This window comes from Anomaloglossus baeobatrachus, chromosome 1, assembly GCF_048569485.1.
Source record: "Anomaloglossus baeobatrachus isolate aAnoBae1 chromosome 1, aAnoBae1.hap1, whole genome shotgun sequence".
In the NCBI taxonomy this organism is placed as follows: domain Eukaryota; kingdom Metazoa; phylum Chordata; class Amphibia; order Anura; family Aromobatidae; genus Anomaloglossus; species Anomaloglossus baeobatrachus.
Genome location: NC_134353.1, coordinates 717,973,465 through 717,995,339, shown reverse-complemented (window position 1 = coordinate 717,995,339; position 21,875 = coordinate 717,973,465). Strand labels below are relative to the sequence as shown.

Here is a 21,875-nt window from a genome sequence, read left to right as displayed (position 1 = left end):
CAGTGAACCTAGTGGCATCCTATACGTGGATATTGGACTTTGCTATAGTCCCACTAGTGCCAAGACATTTGCAGCACGTCTGCCTGCGGTTGCACACTCCAACTAATTATAACTAAGCCATTATACTAGCACACACTCAGTGTACCTAGTGGCATCCTATACGTGGCTATTGGACTTTGCTATAGTCCCACTAGTGCCAAGACATTTGCAGCACGTCTGCCTGCGTTGCACACTCCAACTAATTATAACTAAGCCATTATACTAGCACACACTCAGTTGTACCTAGTGGCATCCTATACGTGGCTATTGGACTTTGCTATAGTCCCACTAGTGCCAAGACATTTGCAGCACGTCTGCCTGCGTTGCACACTCCAACTAATTATAACTAAGCATTATACTAGCACACACTCAGTGTACCTAGTGGCATCCTATACGTGGCTATTGGACTTTGCTATAGTCCCACTAGTGCCAAGACATTTGCAGCACGTCTGCCTGCGTTGCACACTCCAACTAATTATAACTAAGCCATTATACTAGCACACACTCAGTGTACCTAGTGGCATCCTATACGTGGCTATTGGACTTTGCTATAGTCCTACTAGTGCCAAGACATTTGCAGAGCGCATCTGCCTGCGTTGCACACTCCAACTATTATAACTAAGCCATTATACTAGCACACACTCAGTGAACCTAGTGGCATCCTATACGTGGATATTGGACTTTGCTATAGTCCCACTAGTGCAAGACATTTGCAGCACGTCTGCCTGCGTTGCACACTCCAACTAATTATAACTAAGCCATTATACTAGCACACACTCAGTGTACCTAGTGGCATCCTATACGTGGCTATTGGACTTTGCTATAGTCCCACTAGTGCAAAGACATTTGCAGAGCACGTCTGCCTGCATTGCACACTACAACTCTTTTTAACTAAGCCATTATACTAGCAAACACTCAGTGTACTAGTGGCATCCTATACGTGGCTATTGGACTTTGCTATAGTCCTACTAGTGCCAAGACATTTGCAGAGCGCATCTGCCTGCGTTGCACACTCCAACTAATTATAACTAAGCCATTATACTAGCACACACTCAGTGAACCTAGTGGCATCCTATACGTGGATATTGGACTTTGCTATAGTCCCACTAGTGCCAAGACATTTGCAGCACGTCTGCCTGCGTTGCACACTCCAACTAATTATAACTAAGCCATTATACTAGTACACACTCAGTGTACCTAGTGGCATCCTATACGTGCTATTGGACTTTGCTATAGTCCCACTAGTGCAAAGACATTTGCAGAGCACGTCTGCCTGCATTGCACACTACAACTCTTTTTAACTAAGCCATTATACTAGCAAACACTCAGTGTACCTAGTGGCATCCTATACGTGGCCTATTGGACTTTGCTATAGTCCCACTAGTGCCAAGACATTTGCAGCACGTCTGCCTGCGTTGCACACTCCAACTAATTATAACTAAGCCATTATACTAGCACACACTCAGTGTACCTAGTGGCATCCTATACGTGGCTATTGGACTTTGCTATAGTCCCACTAGTGCCAAGACATTTGCAGCACGTCTGCCTGCGTTGCACACTCCAACTAATTATAACTAAGCATTATACTAGCACACACTCAGTGTACCTAGTGGCATCCTATACGTGGCTATTGGACTTTGCTATAGTCCTACTAGTGCCAAGACATTTGCAGAGCGCATCTGCCTGCGTTGCACACTCCAACTAATTATAACTAAGCCATTATACTAGCACACACTCAGTGAACCTAGTGGCATCCTATACGTGGATATTGGACTTTGCTATAGTCCCACTAGTGCCAAGACATTTGCAGCACGTCTGCCTGCGTTGCACACTCCAACTAATTATAACTAAGCCATTATACTAGCACACACTCAGTGTACCTAGTGGCATCCTATACGTGGCTATTGGACTTTGCTATATATATTACTCAAGGGAATAAATTAGAAGTGCAAAGGTATATAGCTAAGGAAAAACTTCTAAAATACAATACTTTATTATTAATAAGTTAAAAAAGGGGGAAACCCCAACATTTCAATAACAAGATTACAAAGTGCACAAATGAAAAAGCAAAAAAGCACAGGAGGGGCCTGGCCCTTAGGTAGCCCTCGATCTCCCCCTACCTTGCTGCGGAGGTCGGCACCCTAAGGCCTACGCAGTTTGGCGCCCCCGCTCACCGAAGACTTTCCCTCCGGGCCCTAATCTGGCCCTGACGGTCCGGGAGGTGAAAATCTACTAGCGGAAAAATTTTTTTCAAATTGAACCAACAATAGATTTAAAAGATGTAGATCAAATACACTATGACCAATATAATGAAACTGAAACATAGTAGGGTACAATCATCCAATAAGGAATCACCCGTCAAAACCTGATGATTCCAACCAGAAACACCCAACGCGTTTCCCCTCATATATTTGAGGTTCTTCAGGGGTAAATACAGTAGTAGTTAGTTCAAAAGACATATAGATATACAGAATGCTGGTGGTCCCAAACAGCACTGCAAGTGAGTAGACCCCCACTACCCCCCACACACGGGTAACCAGTCCCAACAGAACTCCGTGTTACACTCAACACCCAAAATGGTCCCGGGACTAGGCTCCCACAGGGTAACCAGCTTCAGTCAGGGTGTCTTATACAGTTAGGGGGCAGATCCCGTTTGTTCAAAATAGCGGGTATTGACTACTTATCTTAAACCGCAGTGCTCAGCGATAAAGGGACATGCTTCACCGGACTCCCTGGATGTGGCGTGAGTCAAAGCCCCCCTACAGCAAGATATACGCTCCTTAGTTCACCATCCTCCCATCTAGAGGTGGCCAAAGTGTTTGCATGCAAACACTTTGGCCACCTCTAGATGGGAGGATGGTGAACTAAGGAGCGTATATCTTGCTGTAGGGGGGCTTTGACTCACGCCACATCCAGGGAGTCCGGTGAAGCATGTCCCTTTATCGCTGAGCACTGCGGTTTAAGATAAGTAGTCAATACCCGCTATTTTGAACAAACGGGATCTGCCCCCTAACTGTATAAGACACCCTGACTGAAGCTGGTTACCCTGTGGGAGCCTAGTCCCGGGACCATTTTGGGTGTTGAGTGTAACACGGAGTTCTGTTGGGACTGGTTACCCGTGTGTGGGGGGTAGTGGGGGTCTACTCACTTGCAGTGCTGTTTGGGACCACCAGCATTCTGTATATCTATATGTCTTTTGAACTAACTACTACTGTATTTACCCCTGAAGAACCTCAAATATATGAGGGGAAACGCGTTGGGTGTTTCTGGTTGGAATCATCAGGTTTTGACGGGTGATTCCTTATTGGATGATTGTACCCTACTATGTTTCCAGTTTCATTATATTGGTCATAGTGTATTTGATCTACATCTTTTAAATCTATTGTTGGTTCAATTTGAAAAAAATTTTTCCGCTAGTAGATTTTCACCTCCCGGACCGTCAGGGCCAGATTAGGGCCCGGAGGGAAAGTCTTCGGTGAGCGGGGGCGCCAAACTGCGTAGGCCTTAGGGTGCCGACCTCCGCAGCAAGGTAGGGGGAGATCGAGGGCTACCTAAGGGCCAGGCCCCTCCTGTGCTTTTTTGCTTTTTCATTTGTGCACTTTGTAATCTTGTTATTGAAATGTTGGGGTTTCCCCCTTTTTTAACTTATTAATAATAAAGTATTGTTTTTTAGAAGTTTTTCCTTAGCTATTGGACTTTGCTATAGTCCCACTAGTGCCAAGACATTTGCAGCACGTCTGCCTGCGTTGCACACTCCAACGAATTATAACTAAGTTACATTGTCAGGGATATTTATTCTTTATTATTCTGCTGTTAATAAAGCTAGACCACCACTGCAATCTTCACCACCTCTCAATTTTTACTACCACATTTTCAGTCCACAATCTTGTCGCAATCAACATGAGTGGCAAAATGACAGATGCTGGTGGAAAGGGAAAGAGGCGTGGTGGAAAAGGCAAAAAAGGTTTTGTCAGTGGGGAAGGTGCCAAAGCTCCATTATCATCTGCTGAAGATAGACCATCTACTAGCAAAAGTAAGATGTCTACTACTTATTGTGGACAATCCGATGTGCTCCCTTTTTTACGGACACGAACAACAGGAACAAAGGTAGATGATGGGCAAAAAAGGAAAATGCTTGAATGGATCTCAAGTGGTCCAACAAGTGCCCTCTCAGCCACTTCAAGTACCGCATCCAAAAAACACCATTCCTCTGAGTTGTCATCCCAATCACACTTGATTTCTCCCAGCTCTGAAGTCTCCATCAGCCCTGCACAGTATGGTGGAACTGAGATGGCTGAGTCTGCAGAGCTGTTCAGTCACACTATAGCCTGGGAATCAGAGGTCTGCTCCCAAGCTACAGTGAGTACAGAACAGGAAATGGTCTGCAGTGATGCCCAGAACCTTTGTGACTCAGATTCAGGCCGTGAGGACCAAGTTTCTGAGCATAATGTTGACCCTTTGTCACAAACTGTAACACCTGTGGTTATAGACAATGAGGAACATACTGATGAAGATGAGACGCAGATACCCGATTGGGATGACAACTTAAATATTCGGTCAGGGCAAGAAGAGGCTCGGTCTGAGGGGGAGGGGAGTGCGAACACAACAATTGATGATGACGTTCTAGATCCCACCTACTGTCAACCCCCAGTCAGGCACTCGAGGAGGTCAACAGAGGCGGTGGAGGAGGATGCAACCGACGACGAAGTTACCTTGCGCCTTCCTGGACAGAGTCGGAGCACTGGTAGCACGTCTACAACTGCATCCTCAGCCACCACTCTGCCTATGAGCATTATTCGGGGTGGATCAACAGGACGCATGGCCTCTAAGCCTTGCCTAGCCTGGGCCTTTTTTCACATCGAAAAAGATCGCCCAACTCATGTGATATGTAACATTTGTCATGATTCTGTTAGTAGAGGTCAAAACCTCAGCAGTTTGACAACTTCTTCCATGAATCGTCACATGAATAAATATCATAAGTCCCGGTGGGAAGCTCACCGTGCTGCAATGCCGGCTAGCGGAGCGAACCATCCACCGCCCGCCCCTTCCAGTGCATCCGCGCGCTCTTCATCTTCTAGGACTGTGGGGACAGCTGTCACACCTGTTTTTCCACGCAAAACTTCCACCACTGTAACCGCAACAGGCAGTTTGCTTGTAAGGTCGTCAGTTGGTTTGGAAGGGGAAACAAGTGAGTGTGTACAGCTCTCTCAGACATCGATAGCACCAACGTTGGATGAAGGCAACATCATGTCTCCGCCTGCACTTTCCTCACAAACCTGCATTTTTCCAGGGACACCCTACTCAACACCGTCTACACACAGCAGCCAGATCTCTGTCCCTCAGATGTGGTCAAATAAAAGGCCACTTCCTCCGACCCATGACAAAGCTAAGAGGTTGACTCTATCCCTCTGTAAGCTGTTGGCTACCGAAATGCTGCCTTTCCGCCTAGTGGACACACAGGATTTTAGAGACCTTATGTCTGTCGCTGTGCCCCAGTACCAGATGCCTAGTCGCCACTACTTCTCTAAGAAAGGTGTGCCCGCGCTACACCAGCATGTCGCACACAACATCACCGCTTCCTTGAGAAACTCTGTGTGTGAACGGGTGCATTTCACCACCGATACTTGGACCAGTAAGCATGGACAGGGACGTTACATGTCGCTGACTGGGCACTGGGTAACTATGGTGATAGATGGTGAAGGGTCTGCTGCACAAGTCTTGCCGTCCCCACGACTTGTGTGTCAATCCTCTGTCTGTCCAAGTTCCGCCACAGCTTCTGCATCCTCCACCTCATCTGGGTCCTCCACCTCCGCCCCAAGCCTGCCTGGTCAGGCCACCAGCGTTCTCACTGCGCAGAAGGAATCACGCACGCCTCATTACTATGCTGGCAGCCGAGCGCAACGGCATCAGGCGGTCTTTAGCTTGACATGTCTTGGTAATAAGAGTCACACAGCTGAGGAGTTGTGGTCAGCTCTGCGGTCCGAGTTTAATAAATGGTTGTCTCCACTCAACCTGCAGCCTGGTAAGGCCGTGTGCGACAATGCTGCAAACCTGGGTGCGGCCCTTCGCCTGGGCAAGGTGACACACGTACCTTGTATGGCTCACGTGTTGAACCTTGTCGTGCAGCAATTTTTAACACACTATCCCGGCCTAGATGGCCTTCTGAACAGGGCACGAAAACTGTCTGCTCACTTCCGGCGTTCAAGCGCCGCAGCTGAGCGACTTGCATCGCTACAGAAGTCTTTCGGCCTGCCGGTTCATCGCCTGAAATGCGATGTGGCAACACGCTGGAATTCAACTCTCCACATGTTACAGCGACTGTGGCAGCACCGCAGAGCCCTGGTGCAATACGTCATGACGTATAGCCTGGGCCAACGAGATGCAGAGGTGGGGCAGATCACCCTGATGGAGTGGTCTCAGATCAAGGACCTATGCACCCTTCTGCACAGTTTCGACATGGCGACGAATATGTTTAGCTCTGACAATGCCATTATCAGCATGACGATTCCAGTCATTTACATGCTGGAGCACACGCTAAACACTATTCGGAGTCAGGGGGTGGGACAACATGAAGGGGAGGAACTACAGGAGGATTCATATGTGCAAGGGACAACAACATCACCAAGGTCCAGACGTTCATCATCACCAACGCAGCAGGCATGGGACCATGGGGAACAGGGATCGACAAGGGCGCATAGTAGCAGGCGAAATGTTGAGCAAGGTGCAGGAGAACATGAAGAAATGGAGGACGAACTGTCCATGGACATGGAAGACTCAGCGGATGAGGGAGACCTTGGTCAAATTTCAGTTGAAAGAGGTTGGGGGGAGATGTCAGAGGAAGAAAGAACGGGTAGCACCTCTATGCCACAAACACAGCGTGGACTTGGTCCGCATGGCTGCGCAAGACACATGAGTGCCTTTTTGTTGCACTACCTCCAACATGACAGTCGTATTGTCAAAATTAGAAGTGATGATGACTACTGGATTGCCACACTATTAGATCCCCGGTACAAGTCCAAATTTTGTGACATAATTCCAGCCATAGAAAGGGACGCACGTATGCAGGAGTATCAGCAGAAGCTGTTACTCGATCTTAGCTCGGCTTTTCCACCAAACAACCGTGCAGGTGCAGGGAGGGAATCTCCCAGTTGTAACTTGACAAACATGGGACGGTCTCGTCATCTTCACCAGTCTACCCGTACCAGTAGGACCGTATCTGGTGCCGGTAACAGCAATTTTATGGAATCTTTTCATAATTTTTTTAGACCCTCTTTTGCAAGGCCACCAGAGACAACAAGTCTGACACATACTCAACGGCTGGAGAGGATGATACAGGAGTATCTCCAAATGAACATCGATGCCATGACTGTGCAACTGGAGCCTTGCTCCTTTTGGGCTTCAAACATAGAAAAATGGCCAGAGCTCTCCAGTTACGCCTTGGAGATTTTGTCGTGTCCAGCTGCCAGCGTTGTCTCTGAACGTGTATTCAGTGCTGCTGGGTGTGTGCTGACAGATAAGCGCACGCGTCTGTCCAGTGACAATGTGGACAGACTGACGTTCATAAAAATTAACAAGTCATGGATCCAAAAGGAATTTACTACCCCTGTGTCATCCTGGGGAGAGTAAATGCTTGTGGATTTGGAATGTGCTTGATGCAAATCAAAACATCCTGTTTGCAACTAGGGCCCAAGTGCTGCCACTGATGGGGTGGGTGTCTGTGTGGCCCAATTTTTGGAAAAAAGGGAGACTCCGCTTGGAGTAACCCTTGCTTACATTGTTTTTAAAAGAAGCCAAGATGAACAAGTCATGGGTCAGCAAAGACTTTGCTACCTACCCCGGTGTCATCCTGGGGACGGTTAATTATGGGGTATTTTTGAATGTGATTGATGCAAATGTAGCTGTGAAGTGTACAACTAGGGCCCAAGTGCTGCCACTGATGGGGTGGGTGTCTGTGTGGCCCAATTTTTGGAAAAAAGGGAGACTCCGCTTGGAGTAACCCTTGCTTACATTGTTTTTAAAAGAAGCCAAGATGAACAAGTCATGGGTCAGCAAAGACTTTGCTACCTACCCCGGTGTCATCCTGGGGACGGTTAATTATGGGGTATTTTTGAATGTGATTGATGCAAATGTAGCTGTGAAGTGTACAACTAGGGCCCAAGTGCTGCCACTGATGGGGTGGGTGTCTGTGTGGCCCAATTTTTGGAAAAAAAGGGAGACTCCGCTTGGAGTAACCCTTGCTTGATGTGTTTTTAAAAGAAGCCAAGATGAACAGAGCTGGGATCAGGAAAGACTTTGCTACCTACCCCGGTGTCATCCTGGGGACGGATAAGAATGGCGTATTTTTGAATGTGCTTGATGCAAATCAAAACATCCTGTTTGCAACTAGGGCCCAAGTGCTGCCACTGATGGGGTGGGTGTCTGTGTGGCCCAATTTTTGGAAAAAAGGGAGACTCCGCTTGGAGTAACCCTTGCTTACATTGTTTTTAAAAGAAGCCAAGATGAACAAGTCATGGGTCAGCAAAGACTTTGCTACCTACCCCGGTGTCATCCTGGGGACGGTTAATTATGGGGTATTTTTGAATGTGATTGATGCAAATGTAGCTGTGAAGTGTACAACTAGGGCCCAAGTGCTGCCACTGATGGGGTGGGTGTCTGTGTGGCCCAATTTTTGGAAAAAAAGGGAGACTCCGCTTGGAGTAACCCTTGCTTGATGTGTTTTTAAAAGAAGCCAAGATGAACAGAGCTGGGATCAGGAAAGACTTTGCTACCTACCCCGGTGTCATCCTGGGGACGGATAAGAATGGCGTATTTTTGAATGTGCTTGATGCAAATCAAAACATCCTGTTTGCAACTAGGGCCCAAGTGCTGCCACTGATGGGGTGGGTGTCTGTGTGGCCCAATTTTTGGAAAAAAGGGAGACTCCGCTTGGAGTAACCCTTGCTTACATTGTTTTTAAAAGAAGCCAAGATGAACAAGTCATGGGTCAGCAAAGACTTTGCTACCTACCCCGGTGTCATCCTGGGGACGGATAAGAATGGCGTATTTTTGAATGTGCTTGATGCAAATCAAAACATCCTGTTTGCAACTAGGGCCCAAGTGCTGCCACTGATGGGGTGGGTGTCTGTGTGGCCCAATTTTTGGAAAAAAGGGAGACTCCGCTTGGAGTAACCCTTGCTTGATGTGTTTTTAAAAGAAGCCAAGATGAACAGAGCTGGGATCAGGAAATACTTTGCTACCTACCCCGGTGTCATCCTGGGGACGGATAAGAATGGCGTATTTTTGAATGTGCTTTATGCAAATCAAAACATCCTGTTTGCAACTAGGGCCCAAGTGCTGCCACTGATGGGGTGGGTGTCTGTGTGGCCCAATTTTTGGAAAAAAAGGGAGACTCCGCTTGGAGTAACCCTTGCTTGATGTGTTTTTAAAAGAAGCCAAGATGAACAGAGCTGGGATCAGGAAAGACTTTGCTACCTACCCCGGTGTCATCCTGGGGACGGATAAGAATGGCGTATTTTTGAATGTGCTTGATGCAAATCAAAACATCCTGTTTGCAACTAGGGCCCAAGTGCTGCCACTGATGGGGTGGGTGTCTGTGTGGCCCAATTTTTGGAAAAAAAGGGAGACTCCGCTTGGAGTAACCCTTGCTTGATGTGTTTTTAAAAGAAGCCAAGATGAACAGAGCTGGGATCAGGAAAGACTTTGCTACCTACCCCGGTGTCATCCTGGGGACGGATAAGAATGGCGTATTTTTGAATGTGCTTGATGCAAATCAAAACATCCTGTTTGCAACTAGGGCCCAAGTGCTGCCACTGATGGGGTGGGTGTCTGTGTGGCCCAATTTTTGGAAAAAAAGGGAGACTCCGCTTGGAGTAACCCTTGCTTGATGTGTTTTTAAAAGAAGCCAAGATGAACAGAGCTGGGATCAGCAAAGACTTTGCTACCTACCCCGGTGTCATCCTGGGGACGGATAAGAATGGCGTATTTTTGAATGTGCTTGATGCAAATCAAAACATCCTGTTTGCAACTAGGGCCCAAGTGCTGCCACTGATGGGGTGGGTGTCTGTGTGGCCCAATTTTTGGAAAAAAGGGAGACTCCGCTTGGAGTAACCCTTGCTTGATGTGTTTTTAAAAGAAGCCAAGATGAACAGAGCTGGGATCAGGAAATACTTTGCTACCTACCCCGGTGTCATCCTGGGGACGGATAAGAATGGCGTATTTTTGAATGTGCTTGATGCAAATCAAAACATCCTGTTTGCAACTAGGGCCCAAGTGCTGCCACTGATGGGGTGGGTGTCTGTGTGGCCCAATTTTTGGAAAAAAAGGGAGACTCCGCTTGGAGTAACCCTTGCTTGATGTGTTTTTAAAAGAAGCCAAGATGAACAGAGCTGGGATCAGGAAAGACTTTGCTACCTACCCCGGTGTCATCCTGGGGACGGATAAGAATGGCGTATTTTTGAATGTGCTTGATGCAAATCAAAACATCCTGTTTGCAACTAGGGCCCAAGTGCTGCCACTGATGGGGTGGGTGTCTGTGTGGCCCAATTTTTGGAAAAAAAGGGAGACTCCGCTTGGAGTAACCCTTGCTTGATGTGTTTTTAAAAGAAGCCAAGATGAACAGAGCTGGGATCAGGAAAGACTTTGCTACCTACCCCGGTGTCATCCTGGGGACGGATAAGAATGGCGTATTTTTGAATGTGCTTGATGCAAATCAAAACATCCTGTTTGCAACTAGGGCCCAAGTGCTGCCACTGATGGGGTGGGTGTCTGTGTGGCCCAATTTTTGGAAAAAAAGGGAGACTCCGCTTGGAGTAACCCTTGCTTGATGTGTTTTTAAAAGAAGCCAAGATGAACAGAGCTGGGATCAGCAAAGACTTTGCTACCTACCCCGGTGTCATCCTGGGGACGGATAAGAATGGCGTATTTTTGAATGTGCTTGATGCAAATCAAAACATCCTGTTTGCAACTAGGGCCCAAGTGCTGCCACTGATGGGGTGGGTGTCTGTGTGGCCCAATTTTTGGAAAAAAGGGAGACTCCGCTTGGAGTAACCCTTGCTTGATGTGTTTTTAAAAGAAGCCAAGATGAACAGAGCTGGGATCAGGAAATACTTTGCTACCTACCCCGGTGTCATCCTGGGGACGGATAAGAATGGCGTATTTTTGAATGTGCTTGATGCAAATCAAAACATCCTGTTTGCAACTAGGGCCCAAGTGCTGCCACTGATGGGGTGGGTGTCTGTGTGGCCCAATTTTTGGAAAAAAAGGGAGACTCCGCTTGGAGTAACCCTTGCTTGATGTGTTTTTAAAAGAAGCCAAGATGAACAGAGCTGGGATCAGGAAAGACTTTGCTACCTACCCCGGTGTCATCCTGGGGACGGATAAGAATGGCGTATTTTTGAATGTGCTTGATGCAAATCAAAACATCCTGTTTGCAACTAGGGCCCAAGTGCTGCCACTGATGGGGTGGGTGTCTGTGTGGCCCAATTTTTGGAAAAAAAGGGAGACTCCGCTTGGAGTAACCCTTGCTTGATGTGTTTTTAAAAGAAGCCAAGATGAACAGAGCTGGGATCAGGAAAGACTTTGCTACCTACCCCGGTGTCATCCTGGGGACGGATAAGAATGGCGTATTTTTGAATGTGCTTGATGCAAATCAAAACATCCTGTTTGCAACTAGGGCCCAAGTGCTGCCACTGATGGGGTGGGTATCTGTGTGGCCCAATTTTTGGAAAAAAAGGGAGACTCCGCTTGGAGTAACCCTTGCTTGATGTGTTTTTAAAAGAAGCCAAGATGAACAGAGCTGGGATCAGCAAAGACTTTGCTACCTACCCCGGTGTCATCCTGGGGACGGATAAGAATGGCGTATTTTTGAATGTGCTTGATGCAAATCAAAACATCCTGTTTGCAACTAGGGCCCAAGTGCTGCCACTGATGGGGTGGGTGTCTGTGTGGCCCAATTTTTGGAAAAAAAGGGAGACTCCGCTTGGAGTAACCCTTGCTTGATGTGTTTTTAAAAGAAGCCAAGATGAACAGAGCTGGGATCAGCAAAGACTTTGCTACCTACCCCGGTGTCATCCTGGGGACGGATAAGAATGGCGTATTTTTGAATGTGCTTGATGCAAATCAAAACATCCTGTTTGCAACTAGGGCCCAAGTGCTGCCACTGATGGGGTGGGTGTCTGTGTGGCTCAATTTTTGGAAAAAAGGGAGACTCCGCTTGGAGTAACCCTTGCTTGATGTGTTTTTAAAAGAAGCCAAGATGAACAGAGCTGGGATCAGGAAAGACTTTGCTACCTACCCCGGTGTCATCCTGGGGACGGATAAGAATGGCGTATTTTTGAATGTGCTTGATGCAAATCAAAACATCCTGTTTGCAACTAGGGCCCAAGTGCTGCCACTGATGGGGTGGGTGTCTGTGTGGCCCAATTTTTGGAAAAAAGGGAGACTCCGCTTGGAGTAACCCTTGCTTACATTGTTTTTAAAAGAAGCCAAGATGAACAAGTCATGGGTCAGCAAAGACTTTGCTACCTACCCCGGTGTCATCCTGGGGACGGATAAGAATGGCGTATTTTTGAATGTGCTTGATGCAAATCAAAACATCCTGTTTGCAACTAGGGCCCAAGTGCTGCCACTGATGGGGTGGGTGTCTGTGTGGCCCAATTTTTGGAAAAAAGGGAGACTCCGCTTGGAGTAACCCTTGCTTACATTGTTTTTAAAAGAAGCCAAGATGAACAAGTCATGGGTCAGCAAAGACTTTGCTACCTACCCCGGTGTCATCCTGGGGACGGTTAATTATGGGGTATTTTTGAATGTGATTGATGCAAATGTAGCTGTGAAGTGTACAACTAGGGCCCAAGTGCTGCCACTGATGGGGTGGGTGTCTGTGTGGCCCAATTTTTGGAAAAAAAGGGAGACTCCGCTTGGAGTAACCCTTGCTTGATGTGTTTTTAAAAGAAGCCAAGATGAACAGAGCTGGGATCAGCAAAGACTTTGCTACCTACCCCGGTGTCATCCTGGGGACGGATAAGAATGGCGTATTTTTGAATGTGCTTGATGCAAATCAAAACATCCTGTTTGCAACTAGGGCCCAAGTGCTGCCACTGATGGGGTGGGTGTCTGTGTGGCCCAATTTTTGGAAAAAAGGGAGACTCCGCTTGGAGTAACCCTTGCTTGATGTGTTTTTAAAAGAAGCCAAGATGAACAGAGCTGGGATCAGGAAAGACTTTGCTACCTACCCCGGTGTCATCCTGGGGACGGATAAGAATGGCGTATTTTTGAATGTGCTTGATGCAAATCAAAACATCCTGTTTGCAACTAGGGCCCAAGTGCTGCCACTGATGGGGTGGGTGTCTGTGTGGCCCAATTTTTGGAAAAAAGGGAGACTCCGCTTGGAGTAACCCTTGCTTACATTGTTTTTAAAAGAAGCCAAGATGAACAAGTCATGGGTCAGCAAAGACTTTGCTACCTACCCCGGTGTCATCCTGGGGACGGATAAGAATGGCGTATTTTTGAATGTGCTTGATGCAAATCAAAACATCCTGTTTGCAACTAGGGCCCAAGTGCTGCCACTGATGGGGTGGGTGTCTGTGTGGCCCAATTTTTGGAAAAAAGGGAGACTCCGCTTGGAGTAACCCTTGCTTACATTGTTTTTAAAAGAAGCCAAGATGAACAAGTCATGGGTCAGCAAAGACTTTGCTACCTACCCCGGTGTCATCCTGGGGACGGTTAATTATGGGGTATTTTTGAATGTGATTGATGCAAATGTAGCTGTGAAGTGTACAACTAGGGCCCAAGTGCTGCCACTGATGGGGTGGGTGTCTGTGTGGCCCAATTTTTGGAAAAAAAGGGAGACTCCGCTTGGAGTAACCCTTGCTTGATGTGTTTTTAAAAGAAGCCAAGATGAACAGAGCTGGGATCAGGAAAGACTTTGCTACCTACCCCGGTGTCATCCTGGGGACGGATAAGAATGGCGTATTTTTGAATGTGCTTGATGCAAATCAAAACATCCTGTTTGCAACTAGGGCCCAAGTGCTGCCACTGATGGGGTGGGTGTCTGTGTGGCCCAATTTTTGGAAAAAAGGGAGACTCCGCTTGGAGTAACCCTTGCTTACATTGTTTTTAAAAGAAGCCAAGATGAACAAGTCATGGGTCAGCAAAGACTTTGCTACCTACCCCGGTGTCATCCTGGGGACGGTTAATTATGGGGTATTTTTGAATGTGATTGATGCAAATGTAGCTGTGAAGTGTACAACTAGGGCCCAAGTGCTGCCACTGATGGGGTGGGTGTCTGTGTGGCCCAATTTTTGGAAAAAAAGGGAGACTCCGCTTGGAGTAACCCTTGCTTGATGTGTTTTTAAAAGAAGCCAAGATGAACAGAGCTGGGATCAGGAAAGACTTTGCTACCTACCCCGGTGTCATCCTGGGGACGGATAAGAATGGCGTATTTTTGAATGTGCTTGATGCAAATCAAAACATCCTGTTTGCAACTAGGGCCCAAGTGCTGCCACTGATGGGGTGGGTGTCTGTGTGGCCCAATTTTTGGAAAAAAGGGAGACTCCGCTTGGAGTAACCCTTGCTTACATTGTTTTTAAAAGAAGCCAAGATGAACAAGTCATGGGTCAGCAAAGACTTTGCTACCTACCCCGGTGTCATCCTGGGGACGGTTAATTATGGGGTATTTTTGAATGTGATTGATGCAAATGTAGCTGTGAAGTGTACAACTAGGGCCCAAGTGCTGCCACTGATGGGGTGGGTGTCTGTGTGGCCCAATTTTTGGAAAAAAAGGGAGACTCCGCTTGGAGTAACCCTTGCTTGATGTGTTTTTAAAAGAAGCCAAGATGAACAGAGCTGGGATCAGGAAAGACTTTGCTACCTACCCCGGTGTCATCCTGGGGACGGATAAGAATGGCGTATTTTTGAATGTGCTTGATGCAAATCAAAACATCCTGTTTGCAACTAGGGCCCAAGTGCTGCCACTGATGGGGTGGGTGTCTGTGTGGCCCAATTTTTGGAAAAAAGGGAGACTCCGCTTGGAGTAACCCTTGCTTACATTGTTTTTAAAAGAAGCCAAGATGAACAAGTCATGGGTCAGCAAAGACTTTGCTACCTACCCCGGTGTCATCCTGGGGACGGATAAGAATGGCGTATTTTTGAATGTGCTTGATGCAAATCAAAACATCCTGTTTGCAACTAGGGCCCAAGTGCTGCCACTGATGGGGTGGGTGTCTGTGTGGCCCAATTTTTGGAAAAAAGGGAGACTCCGCTTGGAGTAACCCTTGCTTGATGTGTTTTTAAAAGAAGCCAAGATGAACAGAGCTGGGATCAGGAAATACTTTGCTACCTACCCCGGTGTCATCCTGGGGACGGATAAGAATGGCGTATTTTTGAATGTGCTTTATGCAAATCAAAACATCCTGTTTGCAACTAGGGCCCAAGTGCTGCCACTGATGGGGTGGGTGTCTGTGTGGCCCAATTTTTGGAAAAAAAGGGAGACTCCGCTTGGAGTAACCCTTGCTTGATGTGTTTTTAAAAGAAGCCAAGATGAACAGAGCTGGGATCAGGAAAGACTTTGCTACCTACCCCGGTGTCATCCTGGGGACGGATAAGAATGGCGTATTTTTGAATGTGCTTGATGCAAATCAAAACATCCTGTTTGCAACTAGGGCCCAAGTGCTGCCACTGATGGGGTGGGTGTCTGTGTGGCCCAATTTTTGGAAAAAAAAGGGAGACTCCGCTTGGAGTAACCCTTGCTTGATGTGTTTTTAAAAGAAGCCAAGATGAACAGAGCTGGGATCAGGAAAGACTTTGCTACCTACCCCGGTGTCATCCTGGGGACGGATAAGAATGGCGTATTTTTGAATGTGCTTGATGCAAATCAAAACATCCTGTTTGCAACTAGGGCCCAAGTGCTGCCACTGATGGGGTGGGTGTCTGTGTGGCCCAATTTTTGGAAAAAAAGGGAGACTCCGCTTGGAGTAACCCTTGCTTGATGTGTTTTTAAAAGAAGCCAAGATGAACAGAGCTGGGATCAGCAAAGACTTTGCTACCTACCCCGGTGTCATCCTGGGGACGGATAAGAATGGCGTATTTTTGAATGTGCTTGATGCAAATCAAAACATCCTGTTTGCAACTAGGGCCCAAGTGCTGCCACTGATGGGGTGGGTGTCTGTGTGGCCCAATTTTTGGAAAAAAGGGAGACTCCGCTTGGAGTAACCCTTGCTTGATGTGTTTTTAAAAGAAGCCAAGATGAACAGAGCTGGGATCAGGAAATACTTTGCTACCTACCCCGGTGTCATCCTGGGGACGGATAAGAATGGCGTATTTTTGAATGTGCTTGATGCAAATCAAAACATCCTGTTTGCAACTAGGGCCCAAGTGCTGCCACTGATGGGGTGGGTGTCTGTGTGGCCCAATTTTTGGAAAAAAAGGGAGACTCCGCTTGGAGTAACCCTTGCTTGATGTGTTTTTAAAAGAAGCCAAGATGAACAGAGCTGGGATCAGGAAAGACTTTGCTACCTACCCCGGTGTCATCCTGGGGACGGATAAGAATGGCGTATTTTTGAATGTGCTTGATGCAAATCAAAACATCCTGTTTGCAACTAGGGCCCAAGTGCTGCCACTGATGGGGTGGGTGTCTGTGTGGCCCAATTTTTGGAAAAAAAGGGAGACTCCGCTTGGAGTAACCCTTGCTTGATGTGTTTTTAAAAGAAGCCAAGATGAACAGAGCTGGGATCAGGAAAGACTTTGCTACCTACCCCGGTGTCATCCTGGGGACGGATAAGAATGGCGTATTTTTGAATGTGCTTGATGCAAATCAAAACATCCTGTTTGCAACTAGGGCCCAAGTGCTGCCACTGATGGGGTGGGTGTCTGTGTGGCCCAATTTTTGGAAAAAAAGGGAGACTCCGCTTGGAGTAACCCTTGCTTGATGTGTTTTTAAAAGAAGCCAAGATGAACAGAGCTGGGATCAGCAAAGACTTTGCTACCTACCCCGGTGTCATCCTGGGGACGGATAAGAATGGCGTATTTTTGAATGTGCTTGATGCAAATCAAAACATCCTGTTTGCAACTAGGGCCCAAGTGCTGCCACTGATGGGGTGGGTGTCTGTGTGGCCCAATTTTTGGAAAAAAGGGAGACTCCGCTTGGAGTAACCCTTGCTTGATGTGTTTTTAAAAGAAGCCAAGATGAACAGAGCTGGGATCAGGAAATACTTTGCTACCTACCCCGGTGTCATCCTGGGGACGGATAAGAATGGCGTATTTTTGAATGTGCTTGATGCAAATCAAAACATCCTGTTTGCAACTAGGGCCCAAGTGCTGCCACTGATGGGGTGGGTGTCTGTGTGGCCCAATTTTTGGAAAAAAAGGGAGACTCCGCTTGGAGTAACCCTTGCTTGATGTGTTTTTAAAAGAAGCCAAGATGAACAGAGCTGGGATCAGCAAAGACTTTGCTACCTACCCCGGTGTCATCCTGGGGACGGATAAGAATGGCGTATTTTTGAATGTGCTTGATGCAAATCAAAACATCCTGTTTGCAACTAGGGCCCAAGTGCTGCCACTGATGTGGTGGGTGTCTTTGTGGCCCAATTTTTGGAAAAAAAGGGAGACTCCGCTTGGAGTAACCCTTGCTTGATGTGTTTTTAAAAGAAGCCAAGATGAACAGAGCTGGGATCAGGAAAGACTTTGCTACCTACCCCGGTGTCATCCTGGGGACGGATAAGAATGGCGTATTTTTGAATGTGCTTGATGCAAATCAAAACATCCTGTTTGCAACTAGGGCCCAAGTGCTGCCACTGATGGGGTGGGTGTCTGTGTGGCCCAATTTTTGGAAAAAAGGGAGACTCCGCTTGGAGTAACCCTTGCTTACATTGTTTTTAAAAGAAGCCAAGATGAACAAGTCATGGGTCAGCAAAGACTTTGCTACCTACCCCGGTGTCATCCTGGGGATGGATAAGAATGGCGTATTTTTGAATGTGCTTGATGCAAATGTAGCTGTGAAGTGTACAACTGGGGCACAACTGCTGCCACTGAAGGGGTGGGTGTGTGTGTGGCCCAATTTTCGGAAAAAATGGAGACTCCGCTTGGAGTCACCTTGCGGTGTTTTACATGATTTTAGAAGGGCGTGCCATGCCTATATCTGTGTGTCCTCCTCTTTTTCCTTGTCCAGCTGTTTTGTTTTCGCATGAGTATATGTCCTTGTCACTTTCCAATGTGTTTGAGTTGTTTGTCACCTTTAGGACACCTTTGAGGGTGTTTTCTAGGTGTTTTTCTGTGTTTGTGATTGCCTGCCATTGTTTCCTATGCAGTTCGAGTTCGGTTCGTCGAACGTTCGACGAACCGAACTCGAACGGGAGGTCCGTTCAGCGAACCAACCTCGAGCCGAACCGCGACCGGTTCGCTCATCTCTAAAAAAAACGCACGCGTTTTTACCGCGATTTGGTGCGTTTTTGGCTGCGTTTTGCTGCATTTTTGATCTCTGCGTTTTGCTGTGTTTTTCCAATGCATTGCATGGGGGGAAAACGCAGAAAAACGCAGGAAAGAATTGACATGTCCATTTTTTTTTTTCAAGCTCAAAAACACAGCTTAAAAAAACAGTTGTGTGCAGACAGCAAAATTGAAAACTCATAGACTTTGCTGGGGAAGCAAAGTCATGCAGTTTTGAGGCCAAAAACGCACCCGAAAAACGTGCAAAAACGCCGCGAAAAACGCACTGTGCGCACATAGCCTAAAGATTTAGACAGTTCTTCCCAGCACTGCTGCAGCTGATTGACAAGTCTCTTTCCTTACATACAAGGGTCTGAACTGTCAATCACCTGCCTTGGCGCTGGCAATAGTTGGCCGGTGACAGACCCAGCATAGTCTTGAAACCGACTGTGATCCATGGTGGGATCTTGCCATAGTGAATCAGACAATAATATAACCAGTTGCAATGATGTGATTTGGGTAGTATAAATCACCTTAAAGGTTTCTTTTAATTTCCTGTAATAGTGCTGAAGGGAAATTGAACACTTATGCTGGTGTCACACATAACGACGACGACAACGACGTCGCTGCTACGTCACCATTTTCTGTGACGTTGCAGCGACGTCCCGTCGCTGTCGCTGTGTGTGACATCCAGCAACGACCTGGCCCCTGCTGTGAGGTCGCCGGTCGTTGCTGAATGTCCAGCTTCATTTTTTGGTCGTCACTCTCCCGCTGTGACACACACATCGCTGTGTGTGACAGCGAGAGAGCGACGAAATGAAGCGAGCAGGAGCCGGCACTGGCAGCTGCGGTAAGCTGTAACCAGCGTAAACATCGGGTAACCAAGGGAAGACCTTTCCCTGGTTACCCGATGTTTACGCTGGTTACCAGCCTCCGCTCTTGCTGCCAGTGCCGGCTCCTGCACTGTGACATGTGGCTGCAGTATGCATCGGGTAATTAACCCGATGTATACTGTAGCAAGGAGAGCAAGGAGCCAGCGCTAAGCAGTGCGCGCGGCTCCTTGCTCTCTGCACTGTGACATGTAGCTGCAGCACACATCGGGTTAATTAACCCGATGTGTACTGTACCTAGGAGAGCAAGGAGCCAGCGCTAAGCGCGGCTCCCTGCTCTCTGCACATGTAGCACAGCGACGTTATGATCGCTGCTTCTGCTGTGTTTGACAGCTAAGCAGCGATCATAACAGCGACTTACAAGGTCGCTGTTACGTCACCGAAAATGGTGACGTAACAGCGACGTCGTTGTCGCTGTCGCTTAGTGTGACACCAGCTTTACTGCTTTGTTTACCCTCAGACTACATCTGATCGCTGCAGGCTGTAAGCTTATTGTCAATAGATGCTACTAATAAGTGTAGGTCATCCAAGCACTGGAGCACTTGGCCAAGCTAAGCTTTCTTGTTTATGGGGAGTTTGGAGAGAGACGTTGGCTGAATGATTGTTTGGTCCATAGCTATCTATTGTGTATGGGGCGGGGGCTTAAAGGGGTTTTCCCACAAACAAAACTCATTTTAATCAATAAATCTTGGAATAATAATAATTTCCACAATTCGAAGTGCTTAAAATAAATTGTTCCTGTGCGGAGATAATCTTATATATGTGTCCCTACTATGTACTGTGTAATGGCCGTGTCTGACCGTACAGGGACATGGTCTGATCATACCACATCTCCTGGGCTGGGGAGAAAGTATAAAGACATTACAGCATGGGATCACAAATAATTCTTTCTTTGAGGGGAAACATTGGTTTTTTTTTTGTTTTTTTTTAAAAGACAGAGAAATCTTTTACCTCACAAAAAGAATCCGTTATGATCCTCTGCTGTACTGTCTGGATACTTTTTGTGTCCTCCTTTGCTCAGGAGAGGTGGTACGATCAGACCACGATCCTGTACGGTCAGACGCGGCCATTACACAGTACATAACAGTGACACATATATAAGATTATCTCCGCACAGGAACATTTGTTTAAGCACATCCAATTGTGGAAAATATTAGGGTCATTCCACATAAAGTGGACCAGTTTTAAAAATCTTCCCCACTCGATCTTCTCCGATTTTGTTGAAAATTTATAAGGATGTACATGTATGTTTGAAAAGAGGTTCTGTAAATTTTTAGGGCCAGATCTCAAATACATTGGGCACTGCTGACCTTTCACTGGAGGTTCCACCAAGCCTGCGGCTTCAGCTAAGAGGATTTTGCAAACTTTGGCACATAGCCATTAGAGTTCTATACTCAAAAGTTGAGCTAGTATGCCAAATGTCAGCATCATAGCCAGTATAGAACTCTAATGGCTATGTGCCAAAGTTTGCAAAATCCTCTTAGCTGAAGCCGCAGGCTTGGTGGAACCGCCAGTGAAAGGTCAAAAGTGCCCAATATATTTGAGATCTGGCCCTAAAAATTTACAGAACCTCTTTTCAAACATACATGTACATCCTTATAAATTTTCAGCAGAATCGGAGAAGGTCGAGTGGGGACCACTGGTCCACTTGACATGGAATGACCCATTATTATTCCAAGATCTATTGATTAAAATGAGATTATCTTGACAAAGAAAATTTTTTTAAGAACACATCCAATTGTGGAAATTATTATTATTCCAAAAAGTGTTACGGTACTTAAAATCAACTTTAAAATTAACTTTGTTCCTGGTAAAACCCCTTTTACTTATCTCCTTTGCTAGGATTCAGTGTCTACACTTGAACCAGAGGCGGCATGATCATTTGGCCATTGCTGATGTTTGCATTAATCTGGGTGACCACTAAATTCTAGATTAATATGATCTCATTTCCCACAATTACGTATTAAAGTTTCCTTGGATTTGGTCAGAATTGCTAGTGGCATGGTGCCATTTCCTTACGCAAGGTCACTATTCAATATTCAGCTGGCTGCAATGTTGTCTGACTGTTCAGGCTAGTACATAATGTGGATGCTAAAGTCTGCATTATTGGGGTTCCCCCACCATTGTCAGTCATTGGATATCACTAGGTAGCATTTATTATTGTTGCGTTAGGACCTATTCAGCTGTACCACTAGTTTCAGTAGTAAAATTGTCCTGATGAGTTCCCATAACCTTTCTTTGTCAGCTTTTTAATTGTGTCTCATGTTCTATTTTTCACAGCTGTTAGTGGAAATGTCATTGTAAATACTGTTGCGGGTGTCCCTTCTGCCACCTTCCAACCTATCAATAAGAGGCTGGCATCTCCTGTTATACCAGGGGCATTAGCTGTAAGTAAAAAGAAGTTCTTATGTCTCTCCGGTGTCTGTTTTAGAAAGAAGACTAATTTGGTTAATCTAATATATAAATCTGAATGTGTGTATGTATGTGTGTGTGTGTGTATGTATGTCCTGGATTGGCATTTGCACCGTC

At 46.6% G+C, this 21,875-nt stretch overlaps 1 protein-coding gene across 15 annotated transcripts in view; it reads left to right on the top strand.

The window, feature by feature from the left end:
* Positions 1-21,875, top strand: part of EP400 (E1A binding protein p400) — a 293,821-nt gene that overhangs the window by 254,679 nt on the left and 17,267 nt on the right. For all 15 annotated transcript variants that reach the window (XM_075322084.1, XM_075322051.1, XM_075322044.1 and 12 more), the window contains one exon: positions 21,627-21,733. In XM_075322084.1, coding sequence (XP_075178199.1) covers positions 21,627-21,733 — 107 coding nt within the window. The remainder of the gene's footprint in view (positions 1-21,626; positions 21,734-21,875) is intronic.